This window comes from Leptopilina heterotoma, unplaced genomic scaffold, assembly GCF_015476425.1.
Source record: "Leptopilina heterotoma isolate Lh14 unplaced genomic scaffold, ASM1547642v1 Lhet_125, whole genome shotgun sequence".
In the NCBI taxonomy this organism is placed as follows: Eukaryota; Metazoa; Arthropoda; class Insecta; order Hymenoptera; family Figitidae; genus Leptopilina; species Leptopilina heterotoma.
In genome coordinates, this window is record NW_025110845.1 from 585,192 (window position 1) to 606,482 (window position 21,291).

The 21,291-nt window shown below is 30.9% G+C and overlaps 1 protein-coding gene across 2 annotated transcripts in view; it reads left to right on the plus strand.

Moving 5' to 3' along the window:
- LOC122512736 overlaps positions 1–13,202 on the plus strand; it is a 34,226-nt gene extending 21,024 nt beyond the window's left edge. For both annotated transcript variants that reach the window (XM_043628768.1, XM_043628769.1), the window contains exons 4-6: positions 2,854–2,972; positions 8,030–8,222; positions 12,753–13,202. In XM_043628768.1, coding sequence (XP_043484703.1) covers positions 2,854–2,972; positions 8,030–8,222; positions 12,753–12,932 — 492 coding nt within the window. In that variant the 3' untranslated portion in view covers positions 12,933–13,202. The remainder of the gene's footprint in view (positions 1–2,853; positions 2,973–8,029; positions 8,223–12,752) is intronic.
- Positions 13,203–21,291: the final 8,089 nt, after the last annotated feature.

The window sequence follows — 21,291 nt, forward strand, 5'->3', positions numbered from 1 at the left end:
CTGAATGTGGAATCGGAATGTTTAAAGTGGAATCTGAATGTGGAATCGGAATGTTGGAAGTGGAATCGGAATGTGGTATCTGAATGTGGAATGTAGAATCGGAAAAAGTTACGTAATCGACCCCCAGGTGCTTAATCAGCGACCTCAAAAATCCCTAGACACAAAGTGACATGAATATAAAACATTTTCTTATTTTTGTATACTACATATTATGAAAAAATGAAACCATTTTAAATTTTTAAATGTAAGTTTCGTTACATATATTAAAGCATGGTTATTAAGAACGCGATATGTGTAGGTTTTGCGCATGTATTCTCATTTGCTACAATAAAAAATTCACTTTTTCAAAAAAGTAAAATTTCCAATTTCTTGTCAAAAATGTCTAATTTTTAATATTAAATTTTTTTGGAATTTAAATCATAAATTCTGAAAAAGCGATAAAAACTCTATAAGCACTAAAGGATAAATAAATAACTCTTACAAAAATTGTGAGAATGAATCGTAACCTAGAAACTGTTTTTGTTAACTTATAACATTGTTTATAAAGTGCAGCCTAAGAAATTTCGAGTAGGAAACATGTTCACACATTCATTCTATCTCCTTATACTATATACCGTAAGAAAAGCTTCATCTCAGTAATAGGAAAGTATGGGAATCGCATAAGTTTATCGCTCTCTCGCACTCATAGATTATGACTACAACATCAAGATTTTTTACAGTATATTTCAATAAATTATGTTTAGTTACCTTACTTCATCTAAACTCACGGTTTTCTTATTTTTCTTTATTATTTATGTTGTTTTATTTTCTTCTTTTTCTATTCTCAAAGCATTTAATCTATAATAAATTTTGAAAAGTACATACCTTAAGGGGACTTTCTGTCAGAATTGTTAAAAAAACACACTTTCTTAAACTCTTATTGTAAAAAATGTGTTATAGTTATTGCAAAAATTTCTTTTGGATATTATTACATATTACAAGAAGAGAATTACAGTCAGATTTCGCAAAGTGTCGTTTTCAGTAAGTGTCATGACTCACAAAGTATCGTTCAAGACCCGACAAGTGTTACTTTCCCCACTTTTTTTTACTCTTTCCAATGTGAAAAATCGACTTCGCCAAACCGGTTTGCAACATAAACCAATGAAATGACCACTTTTACTAAAGGGGCGTGGCTTAAGCCACTGACACTTACTGAGACATACGGTCCCAAAAAATTCCCAGTGACGACACTTAGCGAGACCTGACTGAAAAATTTTTTTTGGGTATTTTTAGTTTACAACTATAGGTGTCGTCTTCAAAAAGGTGACATTTATTAGGGCAGACAGTTTCCGAGCAACCTTCTTTACATAAATTAGAAATTCAAACGGTATTCTGTTTATAAGGGTTTTTTCTATACAACAAACCTCAAAAACCATATTTTTAAAGTTCTACAATTTTTTATGCACATTTTTCTTAAAAAAATAAAAAAATGCTGAGTTTTTGGGTCAATTTACCCCTGTAGAAAGTAATAGAAATTACAAATCTAAAATTTTAGAGGTTTGTTGTCAAGTTTTTTAGATAAAGAATAGAATGGTTTTTGGTGTTTTTTTTTAAAGTGTCTCCCCGTTTTCAAAAATGGGTTTTCGAGAAAAACGCGTTTGAGGTTTTCGTAGCGTATTACAGTGAGTTAAGAAACAATTATAAAAATTAATATCTTTCTCTTAAAAAACGTTTTTGGACAGTAATTTTATAATAGGATTTTCGGGAAATATAATTTTTCTAGTAATAATAGTTGCCGTCAAGATATGCAAATGTCGTTTTTCGCGGTAAAAGTAAATATGTTTTTTTTCAACTTTTTGGGTTTTAACGTTATAATTAAAGTGCACATATTATCTGGTACGTTTTCTCCAGCTTAAGGTGTACTGAGTTTAGTAAAAACAAAGTTTAATGGAATACGGTCAAAAGGAAAAAAATTGTAGTTTAATTATCAGATGACGGTGTGGGGCTAAATCGGAAATCGTGATAAACAACAACCAAGTCTGCGAATACTATAATTCATTTTATATTAATTAACTATTTTATATTATATTCTTTGCATAAAACCACTTTATAAATAAAGAAAGAATTTATTTTAAAACACGAATTAGCAAGCGAGCTGCTGCAAACATACAAGTCTGAAAACTATAATTCATTTTACATTATATTAATTACCTATTTGATATATTTTTTGTATATGTAGAACTACCTATAAATAAATGAACAAAGCATTTATTTGAATTTTCTACATAAAAAACGCAAATTTGTATCTCATTCTTTAATTAATTAGCGGTGTCCGATTTAACCTATATGGGGGGTTCGGTTTAGCCCCACCAATTTTGACGTTTTTGTTTTTGAGGTAGTCACCTTTGAAGTAATATATCACCAAAGCTACTGTAGTTTTTTAAAATCGAACTGTGATTTGCAGGTGAAGGAACAAGCTTCAAGACGGTATATTACACTTTATCAAAAAATAGTTTTTTGTATGAGTTTTCTGGTCAAAGACAAAATCCGTCCAGTTTAGCCCTAGTCTCCGCTACTAAAAAACAATTTAAAGCAAAAAAAAGAAAAATCGATTCTTTTTAAATCTTTGACCAGAAAGTCCCTTTACGTGAAGAAAAAAGAACCTTAAACTTAACTGAGCTTACTTTATATAAAGTGTATATTAAAAATTATAATAAAATTATAAAATATAATAATATCAATCTTTTAAAACATTTGAATATAGAATTGTTAGAGAGACATTAATAAAGGTTTAATTGTATACATAATGTGAAAATTAGATAATAAGAAAATATTAATAATAATAAATTAATAAAATAAAATCATTTATTACAGATGCAAACGTACTTCAACAATTCGTATGAATTCTTGCATAATTACTCATATGTGGTGGAAATTTATACGAACATCTTTTCCTTCCTTCTCATCATGTGTCTCATTGTTACTTTCGACAAGTTAGTATATATTTAAATATTGTTGAACATAAAAGAAATTGTTTCTTGTAAGATGGTAATCAAGTGTCGTCCAACGGACATTTATTTTACTTATCATATCGATAAGGCAGAAATTAATAATTTATTTTTATTTTAATGCATGGATTCTGAAAAAAATGAATCGTCTCTTACATAGTTTTTTTCAGAAACCATGCACGAAAATAAAAATAAAAAGAAATGATTAATTTCTGCCTTATCGATATGATAAGTAAAATAAATGTCCGTTAGATGACACTTGATTGCCATCTTACTAGAAATATTTAATTGTCACGGATGAAACTAAAATTACCATCAAAAACACATTTATAAAAGAAATTGGTATATGGTTCGACGATCCATGGACATTGTTCTTATACCTAAAATACAATAAAACTTAAAACTATATTACAAAAACATTAAAAACTATTACAAGAACGCAAAAATGTTCTCTCTCAAGTGCCTGGGCTTCCGTTTCCTGTTTTTATTGTGCCGATTGTGGCTTTTTGCGTGTTAATTTACACATACTCTACACATTTTCTCTTTATTCCCCACCCAGTATCTACATTCTCTTACCCCCTCCTCCAATTTATATCTTACTACCCTACAACACTTTGTCTTTCTTCCTCTGCTGGTTAGATATTTTGTCCCACCCACCCCTTTCACTATTCTGTACCACTTATTATATGTTAACTTACCTATATTTCCCACCTCTTTTCAAAATCTTTTTCCTTTCATGCCTGTTCCATCCCATACCTTTTCTTTCCTCCCTGCACCGTTGCGTCCACTGATTTCCTCTTCCCTGCTTTAATTTCTCTTCAAATCCCCACGTCCTCCTCCCCTGTCTTACCAATATTTTTTCGCTACCTAATTCTTCCATGAGCATGTACCCCGGACAACTTCTGCTAATCCCCAGCGTCCATCTCAAATACCTCTCACTCATACTCTCCACTTTCCTTCTACCCCCATACTTCCACCCTATAACGTATTACTGACTATACCAACACATCAAAAAAACCATACATTTCCTATTCCTATTAATAAATAGGTAAATCACATAATCTTTGTTTTCTCTACATTCACCCACAGATCCTTTCCCTTTACATACTTTTCGAAATATCTCTCATCAAGAATCCCCTCCCCATCCAGAAAGTATCTCCGAATACTTCCCCAACTCTCACCCTTGCCCTCACATCCTTGTACAGCTCCTTAATTTGCTCAATGAGGCCCCTCTCCACCCCTCTTTCCCTCAACGTTTCACCAGAGCACTCCCTAGTGCTCATCCCTTTACGAAATCCTGCCTGGCTTTGTGGTATCCATCCAGCCTTGTGTATATTTTCTTCCATCCTCCTCCTCAAGATCTCTGCGTATACCTTATACCCGACTGGCATTAGAGTGATACCCCTATATTCAAAATTGTCAATCGTGCAAAACATTTTTTCTCCAATAGCAGGTATTTTTTGAGTAAGAAAATCATAGTTTTAATTTTTTTCCCTCGTGCAGTTTTGCTGTAGCTTCAAATTTTGCATTTTCGAGATGCGACGTCCCTTAAACTTAACTTTAGGAAAATTAACTTGTCAAAATATAATAAATAAGGTATCATTGGAAAGGTAATTAAATTACCTTTCGATCCATAGGTCATAGAATAAAATTCAACAAAATTAAGAGAGTTTCAGTCGATTAAAGATGAAATTTTTTGCCAATTTTGGTGATTTTTAGACGTTTCAGTAACTTCTATTATTTTTTTCCACTTCAAACAGAAAAAGATTTTTAGGTTTTAATTTTTTTATTGTTGACTATATCATTACAAATATTTTGAGCCCTTGTGGACCTCTATTGGATTAAAAATGACAATTCTGCACTAAATTTAGTGAACAAAACTACATTCTTCATTTTTAGTATCCCTTCAACATTTACAGCAAAAATTCAAGTAGTAAAATTTTGTTAAGAGCTAAAGTTACTGAAATCACTAATCAAGGTTTTCTGAAGTCGTAGATTTCGAATACTTTGTATTCGAAATATTTTCTTCTCTCCAATCGACTTTTCCTTTTAGCTAAATAATAACCGGGAAATGCTCTGAACACAGCTCCATTCTCACCTTCAATGCGCTCAGCCTCTTTCTTACATTTTCCTCCGCCAAGACATAATCAATCACAGTATCTCCCCTCTCCATAAAAGTATATTCTCCTTCCTCATCCCCCTAATATTCCCATTGTATATTGCCCAACCTTCCCCCTCCAATATCCCTAACAATTTCCTTCCCTCCTCATCTACCTCTTTATGTTTTGATTCCCTTTCATACTTGTTCGTTTTATTATTCCATTGTCCTCCTCCGAACTTCCCCGTCCTTGCTTTTAAATCTCCCCTATAAGCACCAATCTTTCCTTCCCCCTGTCCATCCACTCCTCCAGTATATTCCATCCTTCGTCTTTTCCTGTAGATTCCCATAATATCCAGTTCTTCTTTTTCCATCGTAATGGTTCTTATCATTCTTCCCTCCTTTTCCATTCCTTTTATTTTCTTCCCCTCCTTTATCCCCATTCTTACCCTTGTGATAATTCCTCCCGCACTTCGACCCTTCACCGCTTCTTTTCTTTCCCCTTGTATTCTCCACCGATATCCTCTTGGCCGCTTCACCTTTACTTTCTCCCAATCTCTTGTCTCCACCCACGTCTCCAACAAAAATATAACCTCCCATTTTTTTAACTCCTCTAGAAACCCTCATCTTTATTTTTCCACCCCCTATATTCTAAAACACCACCCTTATACCATGTCTCCCTTCCCCTGTTCCTGTTCTCCTTCCCAAAACCCCACATCCCATCTTCCACTATTTACCGCCCCCATGTCACGCTTTTCCCTCAATAGCCAATCTCTTCTTCTTTCCGTCCAGGATTTATCCTCCTCTATTGTTTCTTTCCTATCTCTCAACTTCTTTTTTAACTCCATTACTTCTCTTCTCTCTTCCTCGCTGCCCAATTCCGCCACCCAAATCTTTAGATTCTCCTTGTTTTTCTCTCCCACCCCTTTCACTCTTTTGATTTTGACCTTCGCTTCTATCTCCTATTTTCTTTCCCAACCCTTAGTCGTCTAATTACAATCCCAAATTTCCTCTTCTCTCACTCCAGCCTTTCCACCTCCCTTAACAAATCTGACACTTTTTTCTCCAATTCTACCTGTTAACTATAGCAAAGATAATGCAGCTAAACAGTTGAACGCATTATTCCAAAAATAGTTGTCCCTTCCATAAACATCGGAAAAATTTGCGGAGTGACTGCGAAAAATTCTGCTGATTGATTTCCGGAAAATTTTTAAACAAATTTGTAGTGAATCTGATTTTTATTTCTGATTTTTTTTTTATTTTCACTTGTGCTGCATTTTTTTGGGAAATCAACTCATTGTAACCTACGTGAGTTATCAGAAAGTCGTCAATTTATTTTCAGATTTCCAGGTTATTTCTGGATAACTTTTTAAAATAAATTAATGTAAAATGGTCAACATCTATACCAGGATGTGTTAAATTTACTACCAAACATTTAGACGATTTTTGTTGGATTTTTTTCAACGGTTGACGATTATCGATTTGTCATTTCCTGTAGACAAATTTTACTTAATTTATTTGGCACTTTTGATTTTTGAAGAAGCTGTCAAGAATATTAAACTGATTGCTGACGACATCATGACGATTGAAATTAAGTCCCTTGAAGAAGTTGATAAGCATTTATCTAAATATCCTTTAAGAAACTGGTTATTTTAACCTGGTCTTTGAAAAAGGTTATCTTTCTTGAAGAAGTTGATCACAACTGATCTGAATAATATGCTTGTAATTACTTATTGACTTGTTGGAATTTGATTTTTTATATTTCAGATAAACTTTCTATATAGAAATTATAAATTCCTAGGGTTAAATTGAAGTAAAATTTTTAGAAATAATCATGTTTCCTAAAAATTGATTTAATTAGATCTGAATGTTAAAAACTTAACTGATAACTTTCTGATAGTCCATGTCAGGTATATTCCATTCATTTATCGAATGATTCTAGCAGAAGTAAAAATAAATTTTTTTTTAAATTAAAAGTGAAAAGCAAAACAAAAAATTAGATTCACTACAAAATTTTAAAAAACTTTTCGGAAATCTCAACGAAAAATTTCCTGCAGTCACTCCGCAAATTTTCGCGAAGTCTATCCGTAGAAATTACGAAAACCAATTACAGTACCCTTTTTCAACTTTTTGTTTGTTAAAGATACACTTATGTTAAATATATTTAATGTTATCAAGTTTGTCTAGAAAGCTTTAACTCAAGTATATTTTAAGAAAAAAGTATTCACGGGAAGCAAAAATCAGTTAGCGTAACGTTTTCAGACCAAACCGAATTTACCGTAAGTTACCATTAATAGAAAACAGCTTTACTGAATACTTTTTTACTGTAATTATCTAGTACAAGAAATTGTACCTCATCTTGTACAAGTTCGTTTCACAAAATATTTCCTTTTGAAAACTATGGTTAATTGTTCTCTTCAATTTCGCTAAAAGATTACCTAGTGAAGTTTTTTGAAACAATATTTATAAACATTGGAGATATAAAACTTATAAATTTTCAATTTTTTTGAAACTTTTTATTAGTAAAAGATAGTAAGGTAAATTTCCTAATTGTTTATTACATTATAAGGTCCGAACGTTCGAAATTCCTGCATATACGGTCGACAGTACGCTCGCTAATTTACTTACATATTAGAAAATTTTAAACTTTTTAATAAATAAAATTTAATTATATTTTTTCAAATTATTAAAATTTTATTACAACATTGCAGCACGTATTAAATAATAAATTATACAATTTTAAGAGAACAATCAACCACAGTTCTATTTAAATCCCAAAACTCTAAGGAAATTTCCATTATCACGTACCGTGGAATTGGTCAAGATTCTTTAGAGCACTGAAAATTAATGCAAAGAAATGATAAAATACTTCACAAGAGTGTGTACCAAATCATGTACAATTTATAATAAATAATAATGAATAAAATCATTTTAAAAACTTGAGATTCGACATTGCTCATTTGGATGGTGAACATCTGCGAAAGATCTACATGAATGAAGCTAAATCTGCAGCAGCAATTCTGTTCTATCTGATCACATTTTGCCTGCACCAAGTATCTCTGAGGGTTGACGATAAACTCTCCTTGATATACTACAATGGCAGCAGTAACAGTATCACTGAAACGACCTTCAAGAACGTACGTATACTATTCACGTTCTATTGATAAAATTCACTGTTATTCCTAGCAATCCTTATAACAACATTCTCTAATAGTTTACACGTGAAGGCAATTTGTTTTATATACAGATACAGTTGTACGAAACAAGATTTAAAAGAATGAAAATGTTTGCAAAGTTTTTAAATTTTTTTATTATGTCTTCCATAATAAAGTATCTACATAACTAATAGGTACTGTTTAGAACCACTTTAATTAAAAATAAAGACTAATTTTTATTAACATAAAACTAAAATATATTAAGTATTATTATAATGCTTATTCTATATACTTATTAATAACGATTTTTATTCGCAAATTATTATTGTATTTCTTAACTTACTTTAAATAATTTTTATCAAATGTTTATTATACACTTCGTTCTTCGAAATATTATGTATCAATACATATTAAGTTTTATTTCCTAAGAAATCTGATAATGAAACCCCAAACTCTGATTTCGATTACTCATTAGCTTAAAAAAATCCAGAATGACGATTTTTGACGATAACGGTTGTTAGTATTAGCAGATAGTTAACATGTTATGGAATTAATATAAGTTATTAATATTATTATTAGTTATTAAAATCAGTGTTAATGTTAACCATAAATCCAACACAAATTTTTATCGTGTCTGATTAATGCAGTTTTGAATAATTTTTAGTGAAAGTTGCTGCAAATCGTTTATAATAATATAGATTACATTTACATTTTTCACTTAAAAATTCCAACGATTTGCACATAGCAGACGTAATATATATTCTAATAGATAATAATTTCCAATAACTTTCATTAAACATTATTCAAAACTCCATTAACCAGATACGAAAAAGATTTATGTTGTTAAACTGTGACGTCATAATGGTTCAAATGCGCTTAATGCTTTTATATAATACATGCATAAAAAGTCCCACTTCTGGTGCAAGGAAAATGTGCGAGAAAGGGCGTTTTATAGCGAACGATCATATAAATATTTCCGCGCATGCGTATATTGTTCCTAGTCTCTTTATTTCACACTTTTTACTTTATTTCACACATTCATTTCACAGTTTTCATTTAACAGCCAATCAGAAACGTTGTAGTGACTTGCTATTTAAAGCGGCGGAAGCACAACTAAAAATGCGCCATCTGTGAGAAGAAAATCAAATTAGAATGCATGTCGGTAAAAAAGTATACACGACTCGCGCCATGTTCTGAGAGTTTCTAACCTTCTTGATGAGATCGCTCACGTGAAAAATTCTGTTTTTATTCTTTTTTCATACTTCTTATTGATACGTCTAAGTACTCGGCTCCAACTCGTGTTGCCTGTTGCACTCGCTTCCGATTCGTGGCGCTAACGTCGCCCTTCTATAAACTCCGCTTTCTCGAACTCGTATCATAAAGTACTATTCTTCCAGTTTGAAGGTATTATTTAAAAAAAATTGTGACACATCTATCAAAATGTTGTTGGTTCGTGACGTATAAACGAACTCATACGCTTTTTCAAGGCATACTGAAGAATAAATGCAACAATTGGTCCTTATAGATTGCGAAATGGAATCCATTGGGCTCACTTTATCAAAAAACGTCCTAAAAATGTTTTGTCTTGGCCATTCGATTTCTTTAAGATGTTTAAGAGACTTCTTTTTTCAATCTTTAAAATAGAAAATATTATTTTCAAAGTTCAACTTGGTCTTAGAAACTGATGAGTATAAAAGTTATTGTAATTTTTCTAAGATAAATTTCTTTCATGGGCAAGTCAGATCGTAAAATTTGTAGAGGTTCATATCTGTCTTCAACGGCTGAGGTGTTTAAGGCGCAATGTTTTGTTTTCTAACAAAACTATATTTTTCATATTTCTCAGATCAGTTCCTATCGATTAAAAAAAATCGACTGAATTTCATTAATTTTAGACAAAGATATGGGCAAATCCACGAAACTGTTAACTTTTATGATACTCGAATCGAACACTTAAAAGTCTGTATTATTTTAGATTGAAACTTATTGTTTAATCATATTTTCCTAAATTATATACTAAACAACATTTATGTACAGTATTAGAACAAAATATTAATTTGTCAATTAATTTTATGAGTTTAAAATTGAAAAAACGCTTAAATTTCATTTGAAACTCTCAGAAAAGTATACATTTTTAACGTTTTTATTTTTACGGCGTGTGAAATATTAATTCAGCTACAAGGAAAATAGCTAAGAGACGTATGTTTTCAAACTTTTTTCACTATCCCATTAGTGTGCTACGACTGTAAGAAAATATATGAAGGTTTGATTGAATGATGACACTTTTTAAGAAAATTTAATTAAACGTCTTCTTATGAAAATACCTAGTGCGGCGTAGAATAAAAATAAAAGTTCAATAAGTTTTTAAATAGACAATAAAAAATCGAACATTTTAAGACCTTTTTCATTAGTGTGCCTATATTTGTATTCCTGTAGAAACAATTTAAAGATGTCAATACAAATCGTGATTTTATTTAAATTTATACATTTTTGAAAGGCACAACTACAATTTTACTTTAAACAAGTCCATGTATAGTGTGATCGAAGCATTGCCTTACAGATATTCAAAAAAAAAGTATGCCGCTCAAGGATTTTAAAAACTATCAATTTTATTAAGTTAAGAATATGCTTCAAATTTCAGAAGTTGAATTCTTAAAAATCAAAAAGTTCAATTAATCATTTTAAATTTAAATTTAAACTTTAAATTCATAATCAGCGACCCCAAAGACCCCCGAGTAACGAGTTTCAATCAAATCCAACTATTTAAATTTGTCATCCGTCATAATGGAGCCGCCATTTTGAATTTTGAAAAACCGACTTCAAATTGTCCAGCGGCGACCCCAAAAACCTCCGAGTAAAAAGTTTCAACTGATTTAATTGATGGGAAGGTCTTACACATTTTTTGTTCACTTTATAATATTTCAGTTCCGGAAGGGTTAATAATAAGTGTTAAACATTGGGGACATGGGTTAAAAATGAATCACGCTTACGAATTTGTGGTGCTAAAACATTCTTGAACACGTATGCAAAGTGACATCTATGTGCATACAAATTAATAAAAAAAAATTTTTTTTCTTAAAAGTCAAAAGTTTTATGGATTTGCCCATATATGGTTTCAAAATTCAAAATGGCGGATCCAATATAAATACCACAAATTTAAAATTTATTGGATTGTCATTGTTACTCGCAGGTTTTTTTGTCACTGATTACGAACCTGTAGTCTATTTTTAAATTTAGATTGTGCTAATTTAATAGATTAATAGATAGATAGATTAATAGATTAATTAATAGATTAATTAATAGATTTATTAATAGATTAATAGATAATTAAATTCAGTGCCCTGAAGTTGGCCACAAATAGCTATAATTTATTTAACATAACTTCCAGTCGTAGACGAAGATAGCATCAAAATCATGTCAAAGATCATCGCTCTGAAGTTGGCCACAAATGGCTATAGTATATTTAAAAGGTATAATATAGTATATGGATATAGTATATCTATCCCTATAATATAAAATCATTTCGTCGTCGCTAATTCAGAAAATTCCAAGAGCCCCCTGTATTATATTTTAGGTAACTCCTGGTCAAAATATACGTCAATTTTGACCTATTTTTTAACCTACAGCTCAAAAAGAAAACCCAAAATCCTTTGTAAAGGGTGACAACCTTTTACAGAGGCTTTATGGGGCTGTACGTTAAAAAATAGGTCAAATTTTATCTAAATTTTAACATAGGGTAATAGACCTTTTCAGGACTATTTTTTTCAAAGCAACAGTATATTTAGGATAATTCTACGCCACACACATTGAGGGCCGTTATGTTATGTCAAAATAAAAGCCAATTTTGACCTATTTTTTAAAATACAGCTAAAATAATGACTAATAATAATAAGTAATAATAATAATAAGTCGTTACCCTAGGTCAAAAATTTGGTCAAATTTGACTTATTGTTAACCTACAGGTAGAAAAATTCTTCAAATTTGACCTAAATTTTGACTTAAATGCGAAATGGCATACTTCTCGTGCAGGTATACCTGCACGAAATTATTTTAATTATTATTTATTTAATTTCTAATTAGCTAGCAACTCAGTTTTTAAAATTATCAATCAATTAATCTTAGACTTCTAAGAAGCATTAACTCTTAAAAACTGAGTATCAAGCTAATCTGAAAAAATTTTGAAAAATCGATTAGCCATATTGCAAACGTCATTTTGAATTTTGAAAAACTATCACCGAAATTGTAATCAGCGACCGGGGTTCACCCAAGAATCAAGTTTTAGGACATTTGGATCAACTTTTTAAAAAGTCGTCCGCCATATTAGATACAACATTTTGAATTTTGAAAATCTGACGTCGGATTCGTAATCAGCGACCCCGAAAACCTGATTTTGTTTTTATATAAAGCTCTCTTGCTATACAGGTTACTTTTTCACAGTTTATATATATATATATAGTACGCGTTTTTTTGGACGATGATTGTTTTTCCATTCACTGTTAACAATACATGTTTCAGGAGAGCGGCATTCAAATTCCACTCAACGAGATGACGACATGGCAGAGAATGACACTGTCAAAGGATGTACTTGCTGTGTTAGCCTGGTTCTTTGTTTGTCTTGGTACTCGAGACGACATGTTGTTGATGCACCTGGAAACCATGGAGAAATATGCCGAGATTCTCAACCCAACAACGTGAGCATTATCGATCCAAGTGATTACGAGTCGAGATTAGTGGCAGCTCTTTTCTTCTCTTGGGATAAACAAAAAACTCATGAACCGTCATTGGAAAAGAGGGTAGTAACTCTGTCTCCTTCATAGAAGAAAATAAAATAATATATGTATATAAGCCTGTTACACATTGTGCATTTTTATTCTAAACGTTTTGACAGCGTAAGCGAAATTAATTGCTTTCGAAGACTAATGAATATATCGGTCATTGTTTCTGAAAGCTCTCCTTTAAAGTCTCATATACGAGAAGGTATAAAATATTTTTATTTTTCCTTAAAAGTATCAAACATTTTTTAAATAAAGTTTAATAACTCAAAATTAGAAAAGTTTCTGTTTTATAAAATCAAAAAATTATTTTGACCTATTATTATAGTTAGTGCAGCAATTGTATTAATGTTTATAAAAATTTCATAGTAACACAAATAATAAGTTTCATAAATTTTAAGTTTAATTCCTTTACTATAAATTTTTTTCTATGCAGAACTATCTTCATTTTCAAAGTTTCGTATTATTATTAAAAAAATGCAATGTAAATAAGTGGAGTCGAATTTTGTTTTGCAATAAAATTTTGTTTTGGAAGTATTGTTACGATTAAAATAATGATAGCTTTAAGCATTAACAGTTTATTTTCATTCACTAAAGCTACTCCGTACAACAAACCGACAATACGATAGAATAAGGGACCAATAGGAAGGCATTATTCTCGGAGGGACCAATATTCAAAATATTATCCAGATTTTTTCTCTTTCAATTCGCTAATTTGATTATTATTTTTCATTTTCTTTAGTTTAGAACAATTGTTTTCAACAATATCCAATTAGTATCACATAATTTTTTTGTTTTCGTTTACCAGATGGAAAAGTTTAGTTTCACATTATTCAATTATGCTAATTGGATCAATCATGCTCAATTCTGTCAAACAATAATAATGTGACTAATTAGTTAATAAATTCTAAATTTCAAGTTAATCATTTTATTTTGTTTACTAATCCACTAATTATCTCTTCACAAGAGCGTAAAGAAACCTAATAGACCTAACAATAAATTATTAGGACACCGAGGACATCGAATCCTGTCGAAAGGTAGGTGGAAAGGACATTGCACGTAATGAGGTAATATTGATAGAATCCTAATTTTCAAAGCGTCACGTACCCTGTCAGATCGATGAAGGTTCAAGGGTTTTTAAGGTCTTCTTAATTAAAATAAATTTGAAAGCCCTAAACTAGGCAATAGTAGGTATACAGGGAACGTTCTAACTCAAGATCCCTGCACCGACATGTTACCGACGCTTTAGCCCAGACTCAAACCACTTAGCCACGACTCAAACCATTAGGGGGGGGGGATATTCAGACTGTTATGCTGAGCTGGATATGACGTCATACTTCCAAGAATTTGGGGGGGATATTGAGATCGTGATTCTTGGAATTTATCAAATTTCTTGGAATTATAACTTCATATTATAAAACAATCCTTGAATTTTCCATAGGGGTTGATGACTCAGAATTTTGGAATTTTTTATTGGTATTTCCTATTTTTTGGGTGCATTCTTTAACGATGACGCATAATTTCTTTGTTTTTTGCAAAATAGAGGTTGATGACTCATAGTTTTGGATTTTCTTATTGATGACTCATAATGATTGGTATTTCCTGTTTTTGTTTTTTACAGGGTGCATTTTTTAACGATGACACATAATTTCTTTGTTTTTCGCAAAATAGGGGTTGATGACTTAGTTTTGGAATTTTTTATTGATGACTCATTATCATTAGTATTTCCTGTTTTTGTTTTTTACTTATTTTATTCTTGGAATTATTATTTTCGTCTAAATATTGCAAATCACTGTTTATTAGATTCTTATCTAAGGAATTCTTACAAACATTTTCGTTACTTTTCATAAGAATGCTTTTGATCTTACCGCAATTCCAAGAAAACTATAATTAACTTGAAGGTCAAATAGGTCATATCTCGTGTATATAAAGAGGGCAATTTTTATAAACGAAATCATTCCTGCAGTTTAAGTTGGTTGATGAACATATTAGCAGAACAAAGTCGTGAAATTCAAGTGCGCTTAAACAAATTGAATCAAGAAATACATAAAGTTAAAAGTTTAATTGAAGCAAGGTCAGAGTTAAATATTTTAGTGAAAAAATTGAATAAAAATGAATTTCGATAAATTAAACAAAGCCAGCAAAGTCTTGGTCACAAAAACAACAAAGGAGTTAACCATCGATGCATTCTACAAAGTAACAGATATTAAAAAAATTGATACGAAATTTGGTCCGAAAATTGTTGCTGAAATAAATAATGAATTTAACATTTTCCTACCACCAAGAATGCTAAAAATATTTGAAGAGGATGCAAATCTTTTCAACAGTTTAAAAGCTGAAGCTGTCAGAGGTGGTGTATATTTAAGAAATGGTGGAGGACCTTACAATCAGATAGAGTTTGTTCCTGAGGGAGTTGACCACTAAAAGACATAAAATGTCATATTTACCATGTGGAGAAATGTTATTATCAAAAATTTACAACTTAAATCCATCATTTACAAAGCAAGTTGTCGTTGGAGCAGAACTTAACATAAATGGAAATATAATACCAAAAATTCAACTAAGAAGCAGCCATCCACGAGTATCATTGTCTTTGGAGCTTCAAGAATGGCGCCTTTTGTGTGATGCAGTAAAACATATCATGCAATTTTGCAACGGAGATTGTGATGCAACATTGCTGGATTGTGAAACCTTTACAATACGTTTTAGTGCTACATATCGTTTAATATCAATTAAGCGTTCAGATCAGTCTTTTACATTTAGTGAAACATCATTTGCAATTTTTAATGAACTTATTCCTTGTTTCGAACAAAAATATGTAGAACTATCAAAATTCAATTTGCAGTATAGTAAAGATATAATTGTAAAGTTTATTGCAGAATTAATCTTTAAAAATCATGTAAAGTCTACAAAACATGCCACAGATTTTATTAAAAAATATTACAGTAGAATACTTTAAAAAGTGATGGGAAGAACTAATGTTTTAAATTTAGAGATATTATTGCTGGAACTTATCACATTTCACTGTAAACAAATATCAAATGAAGCTATTCAACAAATGTCAAATATTCATTGTATAAATGGTAAATTATTGTGAAGAGAGGATAAATAAATACAAAATACATACAATTCAATTTATTTTTATTTGAACCTTTCTGAAATACATTATTTATAATTCAGATTCGTTTATCCAACTGTTATAAAAATTATCAAAACCCAACCATTTTACAAATACATTAGATCCTCGTTTTTTTAATACTTTTCAACTAAATATACATCTGGATATTTAACTTTAGAAAGTTCTTGTTCGAAAAAACATCCACTTATTGAATTTTCTTGATAATCCTTTAAGATATATGTTATTGGATTAGTATTTTTTACATCGCTTATAGTAAATATTTCTGTAGTCCAATTTGGTGTATAACCTTTCTCAAAAACATGTTTAACTTTACTTATACGTACTCTATCTCCAACTTTAAATTTCTTATTATATTGCCTGTTTACTGCAACTTTTCTAAATACATTAAACAACAAATTATTTTCATTTTCAGCATTTACATCTATTGGTTTCATTTTTATTGTTCGATGTTTACTATTATTATACGCATTTACTAAATCACTTAATATATCTATCCATTTGTAATTACCGCGTAAACTAAATTGCATCCACATTTTATTCTTCAAAGTACGATTAAATCGTTCACAAATTGACGCTTTCAAATTACTATGAGTAGAATACAAATTAATGTTATAATTTTTAATAAGATTTTCAAAATGTGAATTATAAAATTCTTTTCCTTTATCTACTTGCAAATTTTTCGGTATGCGTTTTTTAATTAAAATAGATTTCATTGCCGCAGTCACATCTTCACCTTTTTTGGACTTTACTGGAACAGCCCAGGCAAACTTTGAAAATGTATCAATGACGGTTAACAGGTACTTGTAACCTTTATTTTCTCTCGCATAAGGTTGCATTTCAACAAGATCAGCTTGCCAAGTCTCGTCAAAACCTCGAATGTCAACACTTCTTCGCTTATAATTTTTTCTCGCTGGTTTATGTCACTCTTTCACCAACTGTAGTTTTTGATCCTCCATTGCTAATTACCTTCAAGTGTGCGCAGTCTGCTGTCTAATTGTAAAATAATGTCTTTGTTGGTAGACATCATCTCTATATTTCTTTCAATACTGATTCTTAGATTTTCAAAATATTTTTTTATCAAATCTTCTAAATCTAAAATCTTTACTACATTGTCATTTACATCATTTCTCACTGAACCGAATACATCATAGATAGCGTTTGCTTTAGATTCAATAACTTTGTTTACAATATTCAAGTTTACTGCATCACCGTTGTTCTCAGCATCAGCTACGTTACAAAGTTTCTTATTTTCAATATTAAAATCTCCTTCAGCAGTTAACTTAAATCCAAGTCCTGGTGGACCTCGATTTGAAGTTTCTGTGCTTTTAAACTGACGTCCGAATATGTCGATACTCATCATGAAAATGATAAAAATTTCTACAAATGTTAATTAATAAACAATTCCAGCTTCTCTCAACTCTTCAATAATTGATATAATCTCATTATTATGACTGGGATTTCCAGCTGCTTGAGATGCCAAGAGCAATCTTAAACGATTAACCAATTCATTAGGATCATCCCAATAAACATAATCAATTTTTGTATCTTCTTGTTGAGTCATATATTCTGGAATTAAACCTTCACCAGAATGTACTGCTATATAGTTTAGATATTTGGAACTCTTTTTATCTCTAACAGCGCCATCTGCTTTGTAATATTTTTTATGAGCATTAGTTGATATTACAATATTTTTATAATTTTCCCGATCAACTACACTTAAAACAGCTTCTTCTGGAACTTTTTTGAATAAAAGCTCAAGTAAACCTTTCGTTGCAGGATATGTTTTATTACCTACACTAATATTATTTTGTTCAAAATTTATTCCTGAATTACCAATCATTAATTACCCTTTAGATCATTTACGAACTCCATATGAAGGATCTAAATCTTTTCCCTTTTCATCCAACATTTGAAGATATAAAATAGCACCATCTTTCTCTGATTCATCTCCATCTTCATTATCATCTCCATCATCATCATCATAATCATCACCGTTATCGTCATCATCAGCAGCTGTTGCAAATGATAAGTCATCTCTTAAAAATGAATCATTCTCTCTCTTAACTTCTTGATCTTCTTCAAACTCGAAAGGAAGGTCTCCCTCTCTTTCAATTTTTACTGGTCGAATTTGTTTAACAATTTCAATGTCATCAACTAATTTCTGAATTGGTGTCACTATAAGTTTAAAGGTATTATTTAAAGTCTGTTCAATTTCTTCCTTGCCCAATTTCATCAGTCTATGCTTTCGTCGAACAGCATCACTGGCTTTTGCAATTTGACCAAGAATATCTTTTTGTTTTCGCAAATGTTTCAAGTGTGTAGAAGACATGTTGATTGACCAATGTCTTGAATGAAACTGTTTATAAAGAATATCATTTCTCTATTTTTATAAAACAATCAAAACACTTTCTATATCTGCCTTCATTGATATCACGATCTTTATCAATCACTATAAAATCATGCTTATTTTTCCAACAAGAGTTGCAAAGTTTTTTAAATTCCATAAATGTCATATCAGTATTTACATGATCATCATAAATATGTATAAGCTTCATTTTATCTTGTTTGAATAAAACTAATAAATTAACATTGTCACGTATTAAATGTTCTGGAATGCGCGCATATGTTTGACATAAATAAAAGCAATCCACAGCTTTGTGTCTTCCCATAGCAAACAAGGCCTTAATATTATCTTGTTTTTCACATGCTACGTCATCAAATATAAATATTGAGTTTGGTAACACATTGTTTGGTTCTACAACATCCACATGTTCATTAAATGGAAAGTAGCCAACACCCTCTACTGGTTGCAAAATGTTTTCTAAAAATTTGTATTTTGGTTGATATAACGAATTTGAGTACACATAAACATTTTCAAATCGTAATCCATTGGGATGTATTAAAAGAGCAAGTAAAGCATTTGTCTTTCCACAATTTAACGGTCCACAAAATATTGCTCGCACACTATTTGGCAATAAATTTCCATGACGATTTTCTGTTTTCTTATTACAATCTTGAACAAGAGTGTCAAAATTGTAGACTGGCAATTTAATCGATTGTGCTTCAAACTCCATTCTTACGATAACTGAGGTTAAAACTATAAATACAAGGTTTTTAATAGTTTCAATTTCAGTTTACTGCAGTCGCTTGTAACGTTCGCATGCAAATCTAATAATGACGTTTATGTGAATCTAGTTTCTTAGGAGAGGTTTGCGATTTTGTGTCTACAGTTAACTCCTTCATGCTGCTAGGTTTAGTTTTTTAGGAGATGTTTGCGATTTTGTGTCGACGGTTAAGTCTTTTATGATTTGGGAAAGATCCACGTTAGGCCCTACTGTTGGAGGCAACTGGGATAATTGACTATTACTGTGATAATTGACTATTACTGTCATAATTTTTTGTTAGATCATTAAAGGTCGACTGTTTGTAGTCAAATGACAAAAAACTATAAATACATTGGTTATATAGATTTCCACTTTAGTCTTGAAAAAGTTTTCCTACCGAAAAGAATATAAATATGGGTGTAAATAAAAAACAAATTAGTTTAAAGAAAACTTCGAAAAGAGTAAGACGAGGTAGAGGTGTCTTGAATAAAATTATCAATAAATTACCTTTTGAACTTCATATACCTGGCTATCAATACTGTGGTCCAGGAACAAAATTGTCAAAAAGATTAGCACGAGGTGATCCAGGAATCAACCCGCTTGACGCTGCTTGTAAAGAGCACGATATTTCTAATTCAAAAAATAGGGAAAGTGTAGAAGCGAGAAACGCAGCTGATAGAGTACTTGCTGATAAAGCTTGGCATCGTGTGTTTGCTCCTGACGCAAATTATAGTGAAAGAGCTGCAGCTTACGCAATAACAAATGCAATGAAGGTCAAATCAAAATTGGGCGTGGGAATCAAGGCAAAAGAAAATATGAAGAAAAAGAGAGAAAATAAAAAATCAACGTTGAGGAAAATTGTAACCGCAGCTAAAAAATCTATGAAATTAGATACAAATGCACAGTCTACTATTAAATCAGCACTTGAAGGTGCACGTTTAGCAGTTAAAATTGCTGGTGGAAGGCGAAAAATTAATAAACCTCGAATTTTACCGATACCTTCTAAAGTGGGAGGAACTTTACCTTTTCTTATTCCTTTGTTTGCGGGTTTAAGTGCAACAGGGGCCCTAGCAGGGGGAGCAGCTGGCATAGCTAAAGCTGTAAATAATGCAAATTCTGCTAAACGTCAACTTGAGGAAAGTAAACGACATAATGAAACAATGGAATCTATTGCCTTAGGAAAAGGTCTCTTTCTAAAACCATATAAAGCAGGACTAGGCCTTCATCTAAAACCCTACAAATTAGGACAAGGTTGCAAGTCAAAAAACTTGAAGTAAAGCTACCTCACCGTGCGCTAACAGACTTAGATTTACTAAAATTTGCAAAAAGTTTAAAAATTCCATATTTTTGAGGAGTTTTTATGCGAAATGAACTACCTATGCGTGGTCCTAAAGAAAATAAATTTGCAATTATTAATCTAGATGATAAAAATGGTCCTGGTACACATTGGTGTGCCTATAAAAAGAATAAAGATAAAATCGTATATTTTGATAGCTTCGGTAATCTTCGACCACCTTCGGATCTTGTTAAATATTTTGGTGTGGGTAGCATAAAATATAATCATAAACGATATCAAAACTATAATACATATGTATGCGGACATTTATGTCTTAAATTTTTATGTAAACAATTGAATATTCCTGATTTGTATACTTTGCATATAAATAAATGATATTTTTAGTTTAAATGTCAGTTATTAATTTGACCTCATCATGGACGATTCACTTATTTTAACGTTGTCTGGAAATTCTTCCATCTTAGAATCTCAATTTCTTCCACGAATAGAGTTGTCTAATTTTAAAAATTATGCTCTTGGTCTTGTTGAATTTTTAACTTTTAATTTTATTCCTAATATAGATGTTGGAAAAAATAAATTTTACGTAGGAAATGAAGAAATTATTATACCCACAGGAAGTTATGAAGTTAGTGATATTGATCAAGTTTTGCATTTAATTTTAAAAAATAAAGGAATTAATTTTAGAATCAAACCAAACAATAATACATTGAAATGTACAGTTTATTGTGATAAAGAAATTAAT